This window comes from Perca flavescens, chromosome 7 (genome assembly GCF_004354835.1).
Source record: "Perca flavescens isolate YP-PL-M2 chromosome 7, PFLA_1.0, whole genome shotgun sequence".
Taxonomy (NCBI): Eukaryota; Metazoa; Chordata; class Actinopteri; order Perciformes; family Percidae; genus Perca; species Perca flavescens.
This window is the reverse complement of record NC_041337.1, coordinates 11294566-11310786: the sequence shown is the minus strand read 5'-3', so window position 1 is coordinate 11310786 and position 16221 is coordinate 11294566. Positions and strand designations below refer to the sequence as shown.

Genomic DNA, 16221 nt, shown 5'->3' with positions numbered 1-16221 from the left:
AAAAAAAAAAGAAAAAAACACGGCTGCTGGTGTCAAGGTGAGGGGAGATGTGTTTTTCCTCCCGGAGCCTGTCTGTCAGTCACCGCCTCACAGCCAATGGTAAGTTCGCCTCGGTCGGACCGACTCGCCGCTTGCTCCTCCTGTCCCTCCTCGTGCTGTCCTCGCCGTGCACGCGCGTGGTACCCACGGTCGTGAGGAGGAGGAGGATGTTGCGCGTGAAGGGGAAATGGCTGCCGAAAACAAGCCGGAAGGTAAGAGAAATATAATGGGATTATTTTACTAGTATGACCGCTGTGTGATTTTAGAACAGTTGAAACTCTGTGCAGAGATGACACACGCGTGAGGACGAGTGGAGAATTTTTCGGTAGAAAACGGCTCCGCTATTTTCCTCCGAATAGGCAGCTAAAACGTGGAGATATCACCTAGCCAGCTAATATTAGCTTGCATTCTAGCCAGCTACTATTCCCATCGTAGCCCACATTTAAAGCACGCCACGGGGACAAACAGTCAGCGTGGTAAAAGTAACGCGTTTCCCGTTTATTTAGCTGAAGATTCTTGTCAAATGGCGAGCAATTCAAGTTGTTAACAACAAAGCTAAGTTAATGACAACATGTCATTGGCATCGACTAACTTCTTCCCTTATTACCCAGCTTTAAAAAGCCGCTTGGTTGTGTCAGTTCATCTGTCAATACGGCGCTCTTCTGCAACCGCTATCCGGGGCTTCTTTTGAACGCATTGTAATAATAATTTGGTCATCGGTTTAAAAATGCATTAGTCTAGTTTTTATATATATATTTTTTTATTTCCCCGTCTTGAAGAGGGTCGTTCAGTTCCCCCTTGAAGCGCGAGGATTTCCTTTGGCATTCAGCGAATAGTTTTTTGCGAGTCAGAAGTGATGCATTTTTGAAATGAGCGGATATTATGTTTCCTAAATGCCAATCATACTTGGCCTATATTTGGTTTTAAACACGGGCATCAAAACGCTGTAATGCCCGCTCCGCTTGCAATGCCCTATCGCACTTGAAATGAAATGCCATCACACCAGAGGAAACAGGGAGGATGGAGAGTAGAATGTCCAGCAGCCTGCTCATTACACTACTTTACACGTAGGACAAAATGATGACTTTTTTCCCCCCCTCAGCTTATTTTATACGGCTCACTAACTTAAAATTAAATGCACTAGACTTACTTATTTCCTGTTAAGTGGGATATTTTACTGCAAAACATATGCTTTAGAGATCTGTTCTTATTCAGAGAGGCCCATGGAATTTGTGGGTCAGTTATTAAACAACCCATATATGAAAATATAGATGAGATGTGTTACATTAATGCTAAAGGGATTCGTTCTTCTACCCAGATGTCAGCTTTCTGCTGTTAAGAGTATTTGAACCCGACTGGAATGAGTTATGTATTTAATAGAGCTGACATTCGTACATAAAGCAACTTAAACATGTATTTTATAGAATCTCATGGGCAAACCTTATATGCATTTTTAATTATATATAATATAGTATCTTAGTTATGTCATACTTTTAACTGTTTAACTTTAACTGAGTACGACAGTCCATCATTGCTTTTATTCTTAAACTTGTGGTATGTTTATTGATTTATATTGAACCTTAGTGTGGAGCAAAAGGGCAATCTTAGACTTAAAAATTGGCTGCATAATTTAAAAGCGAGAAAAAAGAAATATTCATTAGCTGCAGTTGTTTCTGAGCTCTTCATAACGTGTTGTCGCAGGTTTCGAAGTTGTATCCCTCAGATTTTGGTGTCAGTACCTCAGACAGGAATTATGTTTGATGCAGAATTACTTTAATGTTTTAAATGAGAGTAAACAAATTGCCTCTGTTCATATGAGGGGAAATGATAAAAAAAACTCAGTTGTTTGGATGTCAGTGTGCCAACCACTAAACAGAGTCCCACCAGGGGGTGGTATTGAGCTATAAAAGCACACTTACTACATGAGGGATCTGTCTGTGACAATGACAAAAACATAAAGACATCTGGTTTTATGATAGTAATGACTTCACTGTGGTATATAGTCCTAATGTATTCATCTAAATAGCTAAACTTAACAAATAGGTTCCAGTTGTTAATCTCGATGTCTCTCCAACACAGGCAGCTCTTACTGAAAACCCTGACTTGAAAGTCCCATTGCTGAGCAGGTTAAGTTATTTTCAGTGTTCCTGTGAGGCCGGTCAGTGGGAAAAAAAGGAGGAGGAGGAGGAGCAAGGGGAGCATAAAGAGAGAGAGTGCTTCATACCTTCACATAATTGCGATGCCGTCTCATGCAAACCTGGCCCTTAAAGCTTTTACATAGAGCTGTCATGCTGAATCGTTACTCCTGCGTCCAGTTGTCCTTAGTTTGAGCTCTTCATTAAAGTAGAACATGCTTTTAAAATGTACATCACTACCACATTTTACATGACATGTCGCTGGATGTCGGGTAGCCACTGAAAGAGCTAAACTGTGTTTCCTTAACCTTTTGTCCTTGTGGTATGCGGGTAGTGCTGATCTCTCTTAGTTGTTTGGCAGGTCTTATGATGGCACATAACAACTGAGGGTTACATCTTGTGTTAAACCCAGGGGCCATGACCCAGTCACACTCAGTAATGTAATGTTTACATCCTGGGGTATTTCTCTCCAGCCTAACTGATTGTCAGGGCCTTTGGGGGTGTTTTTATTTTTTTCTTCTCTTCACATTCATAAAAAGCAGTGTGGGTCCGTTACTTTAAGTACAAGGCCTGGAGGGCACTGAAAAGACAACCTTGATACGTCTTACAGTGAGGCTGCTCTGGGTAAAACTACAGCCAATGGTTTTAGGAATCTACAAGAGTATCTGGTCATAAAAATATTGCTGTTCGAAAGCCAATTTTGAGAAACAAAACAAGCACTTTTGTAAACACAAGCTACAGTACTAACACTTGTGCAGTGTTGGGATTCCAATATATTCACTAAAACGGAAACACTATTTAAGTTAAATCTTGAGGCTTTTACCTTCTGAAGTTGAATCTCGATGCTACCCAGACAAATTTAAACCTAGCTCAACAGCGTAGCATATTCACATTCATTTAAAAGGAAGTCAATGCAAGGCCAATGATGGGATAGTTTACTGACACATACGACTCCGATAAATGAAAATCGAAGGACAATGCAGTTGGAACTTTTGTGACACAACAGAAACAATCGGCAAAAAGGTTGTTTTCTAAAATAGAGAATTAGGCCTGTAGCCTGTGCTGTGCTCAAAGTCATTTTTCTCTTTTACTTTCAAAGCGGGTGCAGTTTAAAAAGTTTCATGATGTTATCATTTCACTCAAAGTTCAGGGTGAAGCAGCAGCAAAACATCAAGTAAGCACGCAGTCAGCCATTAACTTACAAAAGTGCTTGTGCAGCAATGGTATAAATATTTCTCCGCTGTTTTGTAAAGAAGGATGAATTCAACTCGGACGACTCGCTTTCTTAGTTTTGTGTCGAATCAGGCGCTACATTTTTTTCTCCAGCCGTTTAATTGAATCAGTGAGGTGAGGATGGATGGGACACAGGTCCGGTCTGTGGTTGCTGAGACATATCATTCGTAATGCCTGTCTGAAATAGACCTTTGCTGACTGCTTTGCTCAGCCTCCACTGATTGATTGTATAGATTCATCCAGTTCACTACTGATACAATAGGGAGTGCTATTGACCCATATCAAACCAGGCCAGAGCTACGGTGACCCTTAGTACTGGCCGTTTCTCTTATAAAAAAAAAAAATTCAGCCGATGGAGAACTTCACTGTTTTAAATGACAATAGACAAATTCACTGTGATTTATTATCAATATTATTATTATTATTATTATTATTATTATTATTATTATTATTATCAGCATCATATTTCCCCCAACAGCTCTTGTGTGTTTGAAATGTCTTTCAATATACTGTCTAGCTTCTGTTGATACTGCTTGCATGGGGAGTTTGATTAGTTATCACAGGCTGGGAGAATGCTTCTTTTCCTCGATTTTCTCTACTTTTCTCTTTGCCTCCTGAAGGACTGAAGAAAGTTCGTAATCCGGATCGAATGTACAGATCAGCAGTGTGTTATGCTGGCCATGGTCCACCTAAGAGTATCAGTGATGACACAGAGACGAACAGTAAGAGTCAGTTATTAATACTGCATTGCTGCTCCAAGAGCCACTAGCTGGCCAATCTATTATTCATTCATTGATTCATTTATTTACTTCTTGATTTCATCCGTCCCCATGCCCCCCCCCCCCCCTTCCTTTATTCTCCTCGAACACAACACCTCGTCCGGCTGCTCTGTTGATTGAAGTGTCTGCTTTACGGGATCACGCTGTCAATAGTTGAAGTGTTGTCGTTAACTAAGAGTGATTGTTTCACGTTGAGGCCAGGGGATCAGGACCTGAGCAGACCCTCAGAGAGAAAGCTTACACTTTAAGCCATCCATTATGGCCCTGTACTTGGCTTTTCTCTGCTTTTCTTAAACCTGCATTTAATGGGGTGAAAATCAACCAAAGTTTACAGTATGCCTTTAAAATCTTGCTAAATTAATTTGTTTATGACAAACATGTTTTTGCGTTGCCATATCCTATGATGTTTTGGATTAGTCTTTGTCTTTGCCTCCCTCTCATTACATTGGTGCTCTATGAGAACTGTAGACTAGGGGGCAAAGAACAAAGACAACCCCAACATCACAGCTGAGGTTTTTATGACTGGTATAAAAACCAGTTTCTGTGGGAATTGCTTCAGTGCACTTACAAGTCTGTGTCCAAGTGCTATTTTCTGTCACAACCACACACACAAAATCAGTCAGAAATATAGGTCAAAGTCTTGATATTATTTGTGGTTGATTTCATTCCTCTTTAGAAAATGTGTCTGAATTTTTGCCTCTGTCTTACCCATTGAAAAAGCTGTCCTCCGTAAAGCAGATTGTTTCTCAGCAGAAAGGAGCCCCATCATTGTTAATAAATACACCAGTCTTGTCGCTGCTGGAAGACTACATCTAGACTAGAGACTGGGTAATTAAGTGTGCTCATGTATTGTCATTTCTAAATAGAGAGTCTGAAATCACCCACAACCCCTTGTTAGACTCCTCACTCGATATCTGTCACTGGGAGAGCTCTTCTGCATCAAATCTTTTTGGTATTTTTTTAAAAGAGAATGTTTGGAGAGATTTAATGGCAGGGGACTGCTTGTGCAGATCTATGAAACAGAGATGCAGACGGTAACAGGGACATTGTTGTTTTTGCATTACCCCCCTCATGTGTGACAGCTGTGACTGACAACACGTTTTGCCGGTCTTGCTATTTTCCCTCATGTTATTGCGTGGTATTACAGTACTCTGTACCCATGTCAGACACCCTGTTAAATGCGTTCAGCCTGAGGGTTTTTCTGCCTCACCTAGGACACTCTGTAGCAGAATACAGCAGCTCAAACAGGCAGGTAAACCATTGATCTGAGTAATCGTCTGAGTAATTGTGGGAGTAGTTATGATACAGAAAGAAGGGCTTTGTTTGTGTGCATGTGTAAGCAAGGGGGAGACAGGGAAAGAGAACAAGAGAAAGAGAGAGGCAGTGAGAGAGAGAGAGAGAGAGAGAGAGAGAGAGAGAGAGAGAGACCTCACCTCTGCTCTCCTTGAGATGGGATTTTTATGGATGGGTGAGCTTGGTGAGGGCTGAGAACACATAAAGAGTCATTTTCAGTTTGTTGCAGGCAGTTAACCGTGTGTGCATGTTTGTTGAACTTCCAGTAATAGGCCTAGGCTTTTTTTTTTTTTTTTTTTTCCAGCTGTTTGACTTTTTGACAGTCTTCCCTCATTATACTATATTACACTGTCCTATACTAACCACATGGAGCCATAGTGCATCCAGGGTATAGTCATTGCGGAAATGTAAACGTGAAAACCACCCTGCACATGTTGCATATTGTGTGGTCCAGCTACAACTGCATAAGAAATGGTGTCCAGCAAGATTTAGTGTAATACAAATCTCTTACTTGCGTTTAGACTCTTTTTTTAATCTTTCCCACAGAGAGGAGAAAACAAACACCTTTTGCATCTTTTACAACAGCTGTTGTCCAAGATGCTATAACTTGAAGCTATGTAATGTTCTCTTCGTTGTAGTAACATAGCAACGCTAAAGTGAAGTTTAGTAAGACTTTTTTTTGGCTTGTGGGCAGTTAGTAATTTCACTGTATGTCAGAGTGTTATTGATCAGGCTATAGGGCAGATAATGAAGATAATTGGTTTCCTCATCCTACAGCAACACATTGCTATTTTAAGTCTATGCAACTCCATGTTCCCAAGAGCCATCAGGCTGTGGGGTGACCTGCCCCTGGACTATGAGCCAGTCATTGTTATCGCTGCCAGGGAAATTTGACACTGCCTAAATTGTCCTGTGTTGTAGTAAAGCTCAGCTCAGAATCTCCCAGAAGTAGTAGGCTGTAGACTTCGGCCTAATCAAGTGCTCTCTTCACTTGTGGCCAAGTACCACCAGTCTTCCTCGCAGATTCTGTCTAAAATGGATGTTGTAGAAATTCAAGGCCTTGGCAACTTATTTTGCAAAGTCTTGAGACGTTTCAAGCCTCTTCAAATTAGGGATTATGGACTGTCATGTGAAATAGAAATGTGACTAAAGGGAATATCGTTCAGTCCAAAAGGGAAATTGTTTTTGTTTTTGTTTTCCATATGTTTGAAACGGCTTTAAGTTAATTAAAAATAATGGTGAATCTTTTTTTTTTTATGATAAACGGTTTGCGTTATTTTAAATGAGCCTGGAAGTCATGATGTTTTGGCTGCAAATGATTAGTGACGCATTTTAGGGTTTAGCTGAATCAAGTGTCTTAATCTAAAGGCTGCGGTGGTAATATCCCATTACTGTAAATGCCATCGCAATAGCCTCCTGCAGGTTAACCCCACCCACCCCCTCCTTTACCTTTCCTCCTTCTTTCACACCTCACAGCCAGATTGAGCCTTTTAATTGACAGCATGTCATCAGTTGAACACTGCAACTTGGCTGTCTGAGTTCATCTGGGCTTCACATTTGACCACGTTCTTGTTTTTTTGTCTAAATTTGTTTTTGTTCGCCTGCCATCATCGTGTTACCGCTTTCACCATGATAACCTGTCACTGCACCTTTGCCTTTGGTCTGAGCTTCATGTCCACTCTGTTATGTAATGGTTTGACATCTTGCCTCCTATAGATCTGGTTATTAGACTTAGTGCAAGTCACATCCCAAGCCCTCCAGATGTGCATTGCATGAATTTAGATACTTGTGTTTCTCGCCATATCCATGGATTCCACTGACTGCATGCTATAGAAACTGTTTCTGTCCTCTGCATAAGTGTGTGAGTGTTACTCTGTCCATATAATACAGGGATTAAGTGATGCAAATATCTGTTGCTTCTTTAAAAGTAAGCTTTGGGAAAAAAAACAGTTAGCTTTTTAGTTGCAGAGGGCGAAACAAACGAGGGTGCATCACCAGGTAAAACACTTTGAAACACAGCTTATTTTATCTTTAAAAGGACTCGATGTCGGCAAATAAACTGAGGTCCCTTCACTTAAAATATAGTGGGGAAATGTGCAAAACAGGCGATTGCTTCATGATGTTAAAGGGATGGACCATCCTTAGCGTAGGATGAGGAAAGGTTTGCTATATAATCTTTACAATATTTTTTGTTATCTAAATAGAGTAGCATTCACTGCCATTGATAACTTGTTGCTTGGCTACTGTTTATGTGCAGCAGATGAAGGAGTATGTTTTTGTTTCTGCTAAAATGTCTCACCCCAGTTGATGAAATATGTCTGAGCTAAGCTCATTTGGCTGACTGGGCAAATTTTGGAACGAAACTCTTAGGGGCATTTTTGGCCCAGCCCAGTGGATGGCTATCATCCAACCTAATGATAACAGACATTGCCATAGGCCTAATTCAGTTTCACAGCACTTCTTACTGGACAGAGATGAGAGCCAAATGTTTATCCACAGGACTGCTTGCTCTTCTGTGATTCACCTCCCTCATGTTACAGGTATAGCTAAATAAAGAGCAGATACTGTTACACTGCTCTTCACATCCTTAAGCCATATTAGCCACTGAACTGTTGTGGAAAATGTTTGCATTCAAACTGTTACTTTGGATATGCACCGCCAGCAGCGATTCGTTGAATGATCTATAGCCAAAACATTAGCTTGCAATTTCTCCACAATGTGGGCACAGATTAAAAAGAAAAACTGTCACTCCCAGAGCGCTCTGAGACAGAGACGGAAGAGAGAGGGTTTTGCGTCCAGGGCTCGGATATTGATTAAAGATTTGTTTTTGTCAGCCTTTCCAGTCTCATGACCCTCACTCTCGTCTCTAGGGTGGGGCTGGAGCAAGCAAGCATGACAGATACGCTTAAATTTGGCCCAAGTGTTTACTTAGCAGCCAGGATCAGTGATAATCCAAACATCAGCACACAGAAATATATATCTTTATACTCATTTGACACAGGGTGATGTGAATTATGAAGGGACACAGGCTGCCTCTGTTCAGCACACAAATGGCCAGTGATGGCAACATGAAAGCTACAGACCTGTAGCCTCTGTGTTGAACATTGCTCCTCTCACTGTTTAGCCTTATATGTGAGCTCGCTCATCAAGATCTAGAATGTAATTGGCTCCAGTGTGCCAGCTCAGCTCAGCACATCCTCTCATGTAACAAACTCTGGTATCAGCCTGTCTTGCACTTTAGTGTTTTACAACCAAATAGTAGCTTTCTGTGTATCCCTTTCTTGGCTAATGTACAAGCCATTAAGCCTGCTTTTTCAACTCCAACATAAATATAAAACCTTATAGGGGTGTCCACAGGAAATGCAAAGAAGTGGAGTACCTTTCAGGCTTTGATCAACTCCTGGTTAAGAAATAAAAGATTCAATTACATTTTCAAAGCCAAATTTCTATGTGTAATTTGTTGTTTATGTACTGATCAAATCAGACAATTTGGTTAGGAAGGGCTTGTCTATATTCTGTAAACCTATTCCAAATCTGGCATCTAAGCTATTCCCCTGTTGGTTGTTTTCAGCTAATGCACAAACCACAGTATATGTGTATTTTCATGCCACAGTGGACAGATCTTTAATTAGTAAGCGATACTTTGTTGGAATGCTCACAGTCCCTCCTTCACATCTGTGGAAATGCCCTGTGGAGTGAACAGTAGACATGCAGCAGCTGAAATATTATAAGTGTAGCTAAAAGAACAAAACCATTCATTGTTATGAGAGCTTTATTGTGTAGAAAAGAAACCTCAGCACTCAACAACAGTTATGTTGAGCTCACCTTTGTGTGCTTTGAAAGCCTCGTACGAAACGTTCTTGTGTAAAAACAAGGCCCCTCTCAAGTTAGACAAGGGCTCCCAGATTAGAGAAGGCCAAAAATAAGTGCCACATCTAAAACAAGTGGTTTATTTAACAGCTGTATCTGGTCGGCAAAACTCCGAACACATCTTCCTTTTTTAAGAATGATTTCTGTGCCGTTCTTTGTTCTTTTATCAAAGAAAAGCTTAACTCCAAGTCTTCCAGAAGTCCGCTGTTACCAGCAGCAGCAGCCATAAGCCCCGCCCACTGTACACAATGTGATTGGCCTGACCAAAATTTGGTTTTTGCAGCTTGAAAGTCAACGGAGAGTGCCTAGACCCCCCCAAGGGGGTAAGCTTCGCTTCAGAACTCGAACCTCCGATGGCGCCATTTTGTTGCTAGCATGTTAGTGATCAATAATTAGCCTGTGCCTATGTTATCTCCTTACATATACCTACGCTCTCCGTCTCTGTAAGATTGGGAATGATTGAGATTTCTCTTGGCACAGCTACCAGAAGACTTACAACTTTCAGACACGTTGCTCACGTCACATTTACGTTGTCTCTGTCAGTTGGAGGCTGCGCAGTAAAGCAAGAGATCACCGGAAAAGTGCTTCTAATAGCCTTCACTGGTCTCCGTCCAGAGCAACGGGGTCTATTGGTCCATTATATATATGTCAATGGACCCCCCCTGGCTGCCAAATAAATTTGCTGCCACTAGGGGGAGTCTAGATTTCTAGGCTAGCCTTCTGTATGATCTAATGTTAATATACTATAGGCTGTTAAAAGGCCTCTATGCTGTATATGGACCATGTGTATATGAGTCTACAGGCTGGACAGCTTTTTGGTTTGCCATCTTTGCTTTTTTCTAGTTTAGTGTTAAATTTAACAGGGAAATTTAACATCCACACCAGGCTGTCTTAAGTAAATTATGATTATGTCACAGCAAAAACAACTCAAATAAATGGAACACTGAGTTTGTTCTCCATTTTACTGGTGGTACTGCAAACACCAAGAAAGCATCTCAGAATAGTTGGCTTAAAGATACAGTATAATAGTGGCCAGGTTGGATCAGTGGGTAGAGCAGGCGCACATATACTGAGGTCCAGCATTCGAATCTGACCTGTGACGATTTCCTGCATGTCTTCCCCCTCTCTCTCCCTTTTCTCACCTAGCTGTCCTATCAAATAAAGGCTGAAAAGCCCAAAAATGGTACGTCATTTGATTAAGCCACATTTTTACGATACATTTTTTAGATGTTGACAGTTTTTACCTATATATTTGAACTGGATGAAGAATTTTGGATGTCTGGAAGTTATCAGAGAAACAAGCTGAGCAAACATTAGTGGCAGCTCGCTAATGAGCCAAACAGCATTGGAGAAATACTTTTTTGTTGGAGAGGAGGAGACCTCTGTGGACAATTTGGCTCCCTGTGAAAACCTCCTAAACGTTTGGATCTTCAGTTATAAGAGAAACAAGCAGAGCTAATGTTAGTGGCGATGAGCCAAACGGTGTCGGAAAACACATCTCTTGAACGTGAAACTGCGTTATTCAGTGTTTATAGCGGTTTCAATCACCCGGGTCCGTTTATTTTAGACAGGAGAAGACATCTGCGGATAAGTGAATGCTGAACACTGAAGGACTCCTGAAACTAACTGCAGTGACGTCATTGCTTTTGTTGTTGTTTTGATTGAGAGACCCCTAGCGGCAGAAAATGTCATACTTAAATGCAGATCTCTTAATAAAACATTAACATGGCTTAGCTCAATATATATATAGGCTACTGTTATTATATTAAATACTTGGTTGCAAATCCTTTGCACCTAGTGCCTGTCTGAAATTCATGATCTATAGACATCAACCAATACTTGGCATGTTCCTTGGTGATGCTCTGCCAGGCCTGTGCTGCAGCCATATTCATTTCTTGCTTGTTTTGCCCTCAGTCTGGTCTTCAGCATGCTCAGTTGGATTGGATTGATGTCAGGTGACTTGACTTGGCCAGTCAAGAACATTCCACAGTTTTACCATAAAAAACAACTTGGTTGCCTTGTCTGTATTAATAGGATCCTTGTCATGCAACATTGTCTTGTGAATGGGAGCCTATGGATATAAAAGGCTGCGCAGTCTACACTGTAGTTCACCCAAAAATGTGGACACCATCAAATAGCCAACTCAAAGTCAGCCATTACAACTGACTTCACTTTCGAGAAAGGCTGCGTAGGTGACAGGGACAGGTGCCTGTCGGTGTTCTGAAAACAACAGAAACATATTTTTACTGTATTTTGCCTAGTTGATTTGCCGCGGTTATCAACATGGTCAGCAGTTGAAGCCAAAGCAGAGTTTATGACACACAGCTCATGGAGGTTGTAAGGTATTTCAAACCTCTAGCGTCACCGACTGCTGCGGTTAACTTTAACACTTGTAACGTTGCTCTGACTCTCGGAGTCAACACTCATTTAAATCCTTCAAATCCTGACACAGATATGATAAACGTGTAGATTTAGATTGTGACTTACACTTTCTGAGGATATCAGTATCCATTGAATCCAGAAATTTGCTCAGAAAGTATTGAAAAGGGAAGCTACCTATACAGAACTTGTTGATAATCCTCTTCTCGTTTTCAAGTTTTCTTCAGTATCAAAGTCATCATTTTTTAAATACATGTTTACAACACAACATTATCCAGAATGTAAATTATTCTCTTACGTGACAACTGTTGGCTGTGAAAAACAACGTCTGAATATATATGGGCTCTTATGAGAGTGTCCACAGTTGTGTCTTTTCACATTCAGTGTGTTTATGTGCACATTAGTAATCAATCCCTAGTTTCAGTGGTAACCTGATTTTAGAAGCGCCCATGTAAGGTTAAGGGATTAAGAGCAACCCAGTTAACACGTTGTTAGTGCTGCAGGGTGTACACAGGCTGCTCTGTTGCTTAGGGGTGTTGTTAACTGACAAATACAAGACTGGCATTTCAAAGTAAAATGCATGTTGCAGTTGTGTCACCTTTTCATGTGCACAGCATACTGAACTGAGATGCGTCTTGCATACTTCAGGCGTCCGCAGCAGAGAAAGTTGTAGAGCCAGCAATACTTTGCACAAAAACATGTTGTGCAGTGACCGGTGTCATTATCGTAAGGTTGTGAAATGATCAAAATCAAGTGAGAGATTTGAATGCCTTTGTCAAGTATTTTAACCTGCTGGCCGATTGAGCCACTGCTGAGATACTTGAGACACATTTCAATTCAGCTTTGTCTCAATAGTCTCATTGGAGACTGTGCCAGAGAGCAGCATTGAATCCTGAATAATCTGCGCAGGGACAGACTTGCCATATGTATCTGCTGCTACTGCTGTCTGCCGGTTGCAAAGAGCAAATCTTCAGAGCACATTTTGTAAGATGGGAGATGGCCAATACTGCCCAATGCTGTATCTGAGTGTAGATCCAGTGAGATTTGTGTTTGGGCTTCAATATTGAAGGCCCTTGCCCTTCTTGAGCTTTTTAGTGAAAGATAAAAAGAAATATGTGGCACTGCAACAAAGCTAGACTACAGCTTTCTGCTTATTTTAAGTTGATGCTCTAAAACAACACGTCTACACAAAAAACAACAACTTTCTTTCTTTGGTACCTCTCTGATCATTCAGTTCCAGCGTGTTTTCTAGTTCTGACAGTGAAACCGCTCCGGTGGTACTTGAAGCAGATGCTGTATGTGATTCTTAATTGGGCGAAGCGAATGATTACAGATACCTGTTCAGCTCATATAAAACAGAGTGTACATGCAAAATTATTGGTACAGATGGAAATGGCAAATACTGCAGATCTGCTCTTGCGTTCCCTTGGGAGCGATGATGTTCCACCTTACGCGTTACAATCAGAGGCTCCAAGCCAGTTCCATCTCTGTGGAACTACTGTGTTCATTCCCGCTGAATTTTCCATATGGGGGTTTTCTGGCGAGTATCACTCTGTTCTTGCTGTGGTATACAACAAGCTACATACACTCTTGTTATATCCTCATAATCAAGCACACTGCTGGATTATTTGTATTGGCTTTAAAGTAGTATTTTGCTTCGGTTGAAGTTTTCAGCTTTTTTTTTTTCTTCAACCACTGATATCAGCCACCCCAGGGATCCATAGTCAGCACTCATATTCAGGCTTTTTTCTGTCTCTCCCTTTACTTACCCATTCCCTAGTATCCTAACCCACAGTTTTATATATATGAAAGAATGCTGTTTTCTTCCACTGTGTTATTCCAGTGGGTTTGCGTTTATATTGATACCAGTACATTTTAGAACATATTGAAACACTTAATCCGATCCTTCGTTATATAACATCATGTTATTCTTCGTATATTCAAGCGAAACTGCATTTTTGCATTACCTTTAGTTAATGTATTTAGATTAAATCCACACAGAATTACAACTGAATAAGAGGTTCATTTATACATGCTTGTTTTTGTCCAACACATCTTTTTATTTAATTAACAGGGGTTTTGAGAACATATTGATACCTTTACAAGGACCACCATAGAAATAACCATAGCCTTATCGTCAACAATCTTTTTTGTGATGGACATTTTATACATTTTAAAAAGACATAGGAATATAAACAAACATAAAACAAGGAGTAAGGACAGTATACACATAAATAACTTAAACCAGAGGACTAAGACATTAATTAGTCAAGTAAAATGCAAGTAAAAAAAACAATTGGTGCTGTAATTGGGACAAGGTGAGCAAATGTGTGTGTGTGTGTGTCTGTGTGTGTGTGTGTGTGTGGGGGGGGCGCTAAGCCATGAGTTTCACTTTAAGATCCATTAACATACAAACTTAGTAAAGAAATCTTTCCCATTTCAAATAATACTATTCTATCAGAGAGAAGGATACGTGTTCATATGCCGCCACCCTAGCAAGCAGATTAGGCCAGTCTGTGATTGATAGTGTGTGAGCTGACTTCCATTGTTAGACGAGCAGTCTCCTACCCAACATGACAATGGTCTGGACATATTCAGTATAGATAGAGGGAATTGTGTCTTTCAGGGTGGACGAGTCCACCAACAGAAATGAGTGAATGCAAAAGTGGACTTCCTGACGTCATTTGCACATTCTTGAACATTACCTAGAATAAGTCAATCTGCATCCAAAATATGAAGTGTTACACTCTTGTTTTACTTCATTTTTCACTGGTAATGTAGAATTGTGTTCAGCTTCTGTTCATCTTTTTTGCATTTAAACTCATTGTTAATGATAATATCCTTGCTTAGAATACTAAAATTGTGCATGTAAATTACAAAAAAACAAGACTGTAATAGGATTTTTTCATGATATTATAAATTCAACATGTTTTTGTCTCCTCAAAGAAATATAATTTGTTCACATTTAAGCCATCTGCACATTTAAGGAGGAATACAGCAATGGAATGAGATTGCATCCATGCATGAGGGCATCTTTAAACCTTACTGTTTTATAATGGTTGTGAACTGGTTGTGAAATGTAAATTACAGATTGAATGACATCCATTATGATGTAAGCATTGGGCCTGGTAATTGTAATTATTTCTCTGAATAATATACCACATTCTGGCATGCAGCACACATATTCCCATACTAAATCCCCATACACTTTAAAATCACTCAAGGGTGTTTATTGTGTCTAAATAATGAATAGACGCAGCCTTTACAAGTTGACAGTGAAAAATCTCTGGTGAACTCCCCTGATAGAATGCATTACACAGTAAAATAATTTAGCTGAGCACAAAATAAAATGTATGCAATACTCTCTTCTTAAATGAATTTCCTAATTCAGTTGGGGATAGTTATTTTACAGTCAGCGTTTTGCTGCAGAGAGACTGATAAAGAGGGATATGAGCAAGTCCAAAAGGTAAGAAGCCTGTGCTAAGTATTCTGTTTTGTCTTGCTCTTGTTCTAGATGAACATGGACATTTGAAAATATACCTGCCCAAGAAGCTGCTTGAATGTCTACCAAAATGCACCTCGCTGCCAAAGGAGAGACACCGGTGGAACACTAATGAGGTAAGGCCAATGCTCCTTATCATAGCACTCTGTGCTCAATCCACCCGTTTACAAAGGTACCTTTCCATCTGACACGTTGTTCTTTCAGGCCTTTTTTAGACCAAGTTTTAAGCCATGTGAACTCTCTTCAAAAAAACATAACACCTTTCCATTAGTTGCCTCCATCCTTCAAAATATCACTACGGAAGATGAAAACTTTCTCTCAACTGCGCGCATAGGTTACATACGGTATTTAAAGATGTCACATGATAACAGTGAACCTGTTACCATGTGACATATTTCATGTATTTAGATATATAGGCTCAGTTCATTATCTGGTATTTCCTCTTCAGATTACGGCAGTTGGACGATTCAACGTGATTGCTTTAACTGTACGAAAGGTTTTTACAAGACATTTCTCAGCACATTACCTTTGCAATAATTTATGTGAAATGGTTTTAAAGTTTGAGTATTTTAGGTGCATCACCCTTTTCCCCCCTAACACAGACAATTCATTGCCACTGGGCTTTGCATGGATAGCTTGACCTTTTATCAATACATATGTTCCTCTCGTCGAACATAAGAAGAAAAAAACACACAAAATAAACTAAAACCGATCTCCCCCCATCTTCAAATTTAAACCAAGACAGTTGTAAAATATCTATCTCATCTTGCACTTTATGCAAGATGGATTTGCCAGTGCTCATTCTGCAAGGAAACCCTGTTCGGCATAAATCGAAGGTTAAAGTCAATTGCGTGTTGAGTCTTATTCACAAAACGTCACTGCTGTTGTATTTAGCAAGCATTTTGAGGGATTTTCGATGTAAACTTAAACAGTGTTTACCTTTGATGGTGAAAGCTCAAGGTGTCTCCCATTTCATATTTGCATGACATTA

At 40.2% G+C, this 16221-nt stretch overlaps 1 protein-coding gene across 1 annotated transcript in view; it reads left to right on the top strand.

Moving 5' to 3' along the window:
- The first annotated feature begins 207 nt into the window (after nt 1-207).
- camta1a (calmodulin binding transcription activator 1a) overlaps nt 208-16221 on the top strand; it is a 293931-nt gene continuing 277917 nt past the window's right edge. The window contains exons 1-3 of the mRNA XM_028583336.1: nt 208-251; nt 4028-4129; nt 15243-15346. Of these exons, the coding sequence (XP_028439137.1) occupies nt 227-251; nt 4028-4129; nt 15243-15346 (231 nt within the window). The 5' untranslated portion in view covers nt 208-226. The remainder of the gene's footprint in view (nt 252-4027; nt 4130-15242; nt 15347-16221) is intronic.